This window comes from Apium graveolens, unplaced genomic scaffold (genome assembly GCF_009905375.1).
Source record: "Apium graveolens cultivar Ventura unplaced genomic scaffold, ASM990537v1 ctg4088, whole genome shotgun sequence".
In the NCBI taxonomy this organism is placed as follows: Eukaryota; Viridiplantae; Streptophyta; class Magnoliopsida; order Apiales; family Apiaceae; genus Apium; species Apium graveolens.
Window position 1 is genome coordinate 23,271 of NW_027418391.1, and position 4,288 is coordinate 27,558.

The 4,288-nt window shown below is 36.1% G+C and overlaps 1 protein-coding gene across 1 annotated transcript; it reads left to right on the forward strand.

Moving 5' to 3' along the window:
• Positions 1–2,603: 2,603 nt before the first annotated feature.
• On the forward strand, positions 2,604–3,296 carry LOC141701567 (uncharacterized). The gene has a single exon (XM_074505196.1). It carries the CDS (start codon positions 2,604–2,606, stop codon positions 3,294–3,296), a length of 693 nt encoding a protein of 230 aa, XP_074361297.1.
• The last annotated feature ends 992 nt before the right edge of the window (positions 3,297–4,288 follow it).

A 4,288-nucleotide genomic window follows, 5' to 3' on the forward strand; every position in this document is an offset into this window, starting at 1 on the left:
AAGCTGATATATCCAGATTTTATGATTGAGAGAATAAATATTTAAAATAAAGGTCATCCTCTCGTGCTTCCACAATCAGACGTTCTTTGTGCAGGGAAATACTGAGTTTATACTCGAGAATTGTGTTAATTTGGAACTACAAGTACCAAGTAAGTTGATGTTTTTATATTTTAATCAGTTGTGTCTCTGTTTTATATTTTACAATACAAACATATATTTGAACTGCGTGCTTAATTTATCTTTAATATTATAGAAATATGGAGAAGTCCTTTAAATTTGCTCAAACACGAGGTACATTTCCATCACCCCTTGTATCTTGATGATTTAAATTTATTATCCTGTAAGTTTTGTACTATTGTATGATGGATTACAAGACCAACTGTGATTTTATATGATTGTTTGCATTTAGATATGCAAACTGTATACCTGAAAAATATTGGTTTATAGTTGGAGCCAAGAACAAAATGATTCGCATATACAACTACAACACATAGGATAAGATTAAACAATTTGAAGCACACACAGACTACATCAAGTCATTGGATCTGCATCCAAGCCTTCCATATGTTTTGTCAGCATCTGATGACAAGCTCATCAAGCTCCGAGACTGGGAGAAAGGCTGATAATGCACTCAATTTTTATGGCAAGATAAAACATATATATTTACACTTATTATTTTTCTGGATGATTGACTTGTATATTTTTTAATTTACTGCTAGGTTTTTCTTGCCAACACAAGTGACGTATTCTTTTTTCTGTTATTGGATTCATTTGTGTTTTCCTGATAAGTGTCGTTCTTTTTGCAAATTTTATATGCGGATACTTTTTTAGAAATATGAATGCATTACAGTGTCATTTTACAAGAATGTATATGGGACTAAACAACTCCTTAGCGGGCCCTGTATTACGATCCGATAATATTAGAGGGTCCTCCTTCTTATAAGGGCATTATTATGTATTCCACCGTAAATTAAAGCATTTTGCAAATTTGCGTGAAGATTCTATTCGTGAGATACTTCATTCATTGGAATATTCTTCTTTGGTGCAGGTTTACTCAGTTTAAGATGCCGCTTCCGGTAACTTGAAGTGCCTTGCATAGAGGAATTTGGTCCAGAATGGGCAAATAAGCATATTGTTCCGCAGGTTTGTCTTGTGTATTTAAACTTCACTGCTTAGACCTTTTCATAAGATATTTTGCGAAACTTTATGATTTTCTTTAAATTAATTCAAGTCCATGAGGTTGCCATTATTTTTCTTATCACTATTGTGATGAAAATTCTTATTGCTTACCTATTATTAAAAGTTTCTTCCCTGTAAAGCAACAATCTTTTTGTATCAATGCAATGAAAATATTAGGTTGCTAAAAAGATCCCCTAAAGTTTACATAATTATTACAAAATATGTTTGAATTGGTTACCCTGACTTGTTTGATTCTTCTTTATTTATCATCACTAGTACAAAAACTACCATATATGTCACCTTATTTGTGTCTGTTGTAAATAAAACAGACATATAAAATATCTAATTTGGCTATTTAAACATAACGTGATGTATATGAGAGTTAGTGATATGTTTTTGCGTCTGTCTTTCCACTCCCAGACACATAAGACAATGATATATGCCTGTTAATTATCATATACGTCTCTTCAACCAATATCAGTCGCTTAAAAAGTAAGTAAATTAAAAATTATGGAGTATTTCCTAATTTTCCTTCTTAAACCGCCGACCCTCAATTTAAATAATGTTACTTCAAACCTTATGAATTACTTCATCCCTAATAATAGAAGTTGCAATTATGCCCATCTACCAGCCTAGATTCAGTCGTAATCTACATCTTCATCTACAAGTTGAAAGTGTTGAGAATCCAAGACTATAATTATAAGTACAGAATAAACAAGATTGAATGAGATATGTACAAGAGCCAAACACTCCTCGGACTACATTGTATTGCTCTTATCCATATAAAAGAATGCATACAGGAATATAAATAGCAGTGCACACCAAAGGTGGTGGCAAGAAAATAGGAAAATATAAGGGTAACTTCCTAGACCCATTCAAACACAACGCTATCACCACTACTTCCTATAATAACTCAACTACTATGACTCTTTCTTTACTGCTACAAATCAGGTTAATAACAACATTTATTTAAATAAAAGTAAAACAATAAAACAAGTTTAGATTAATTTTCCAACAGAAAGCCCAATTCACCCTAATCTTCATTTTGCTAATCTCCGTATTGGTGTTGGATATTTTAATCTAAACTCGGTAATTTATTCTTATGCTGTAAGTCTGGAAATGGTCTTCATGCAGTAGCAAGTTTGTAGGGAGTAGTGGTTGAATAAACGTTTGTTGACTCAGGATGTTTAGGAAGTAGTTGGTTAGTTTTCCTTGTTTTTAGTTATTTCATTTTGTAGTCTCCTTTATATGTGTAAGTTGCTGCATAATAAAAAACTAAGCCATTTGAGTGTATCTTTACTTTTCTCCAGCATATGTGTTAAACACGCGTGAGTTGATTTCATATATCTTTGATCTGTCTAATATTCTGGTATCAGAGCTTATTAACTCTGTTGATGCCCAAGTATATGCCAAAGGCGTCAAAGATGGAGACCGGGAAAAATAAGGAGAGTTTTGGCTTGAGTTATCCCATGTTGACTAGAGGAAACTACACAGTGTGGGCCTTGAAAATGAAGGTATATATGCAGGCACACGGGATCTGGGAAGCGGTGACACCGAAGGATCCAAACGATGCTATAGAAGAGAAAACAGATAAGATGGCATTGGCTGCCATCTACCAGGGTATACCTGAAGATATCCTTTTATCAGTGGCTGAGAAGGAGACGGCAAAAGAAACCTGGGAGGCAGTAAAAGTTCTCTGCCAGGGGGCAGATCGTGTAAAACAAGCGAGAATTCAAACACTTAAATCTGAATTTGAGTCGATGAGTATGAAGGATTCAGAATCGCTCGATGACTTCTGTTTAAAGTTGAACGGATTGGTGACCAATATCCGTGCCTTGGGAGAAGACATGGCTGAATCGTATGTTGTTAAGAAAGTGTTACGGGTAATGCCACAGAAGTTTCTACAAATCACATCCGCTATTGAGCAATTTGGTGATTTGGAAAAAATGACTATCGAAGAGACCGTGGGTTCGTTGAAAGCTCACGAAGAAAGAGTACGTGGACCGAGTGAAACTAGTGGAGAGACTGGTCAATTACTTCTAACCGAAGATCAGTGGAGAAAGAAAGAAAAGGAGGACAATAAACTACTACACACAAGGGACGAATGGCTGAAATGAGCTAACATGACAGAAGGATCTTCACAAAAGTTTCGAGGAAAAGATGGATTTCGTGGTGTTCGTGATAAAAGCAAAGTGAGGTGCTTCAATTGTCTTGGGTACGGTCATTTTGCTGCAGAATGCAGAAAGGCGAGACGTGACAAAGAACAGAAGGAGGAAGCTTATATAGCACAAATACCAGATGACGAACCAGCTTTGCTCTTGACAGAAGGTGAAACCAGTGAGGGTGATGTAATGTTGATCAATGAAGAAGGAGTAAATCCAAGGTTGGGTCAAGACAGTGGCGAAAATGAATTTGTGTCAAATATGTGGTATTTAGATAACGGGGCAAGCAACCATATGACTGGACAACGATCAAAATTCAGAGAATTGAATGAAAAAATAACGGGGAAAGTCAGATTTGGAGATGGATCAGTTGTGCACATAAAGGGAAGAGGGTCGATTGCAATAAAGTGCAAGACAGGTGAAGAACGACTTCTTCGCGAGGTATATTATATACCCTCTCTTCGTAGTAATATCGTTAGTTTGGGTCAATTATCAGAAGAAGGGAATAAAATTATTATAAGTGGTGAGTATTTGTGGATTCGGGACACTGCAGGAAAATTATTGATGAAAGTGAAGAGGTCATTAAACAGGTTGTATAAAATTATTCTCGAATCTGAAGAACCTGGCTGTTTAGTATCTCAGGAAACCAGTCACGAGTGGCTTTGGCACTCTCGACTTGGACATGTAAATTTCAATGCCATGGTTCAGTTGTCATCAAAACAGATGGTGCAAGGCCTGCCAAAATTAAAACATCCAAACGAAATTTGCACAGGGTGTCTCATGTAAAAACAAACAAGGATGTCTTTCCCGACTAAAATGATTTATAGTGCAAAGAAAGTACTGGAGCTCGTGCACGGTGACTTATGCGGTCTGATCACACCATCCACGATGGCTGAGAACAGGTATATATTCTTGTTGGTGGATGACTACATCCGTGTTATGTGGAC

Coding starts and splice junctions, on each gene's coding strand:
- LOC141701567 (XM_074505196.1), top strand. CDS start 2,604: ATGGAGACCGGGAAAAATAAGGAGAGTTTTGGCTTGAGTTATCCCATG.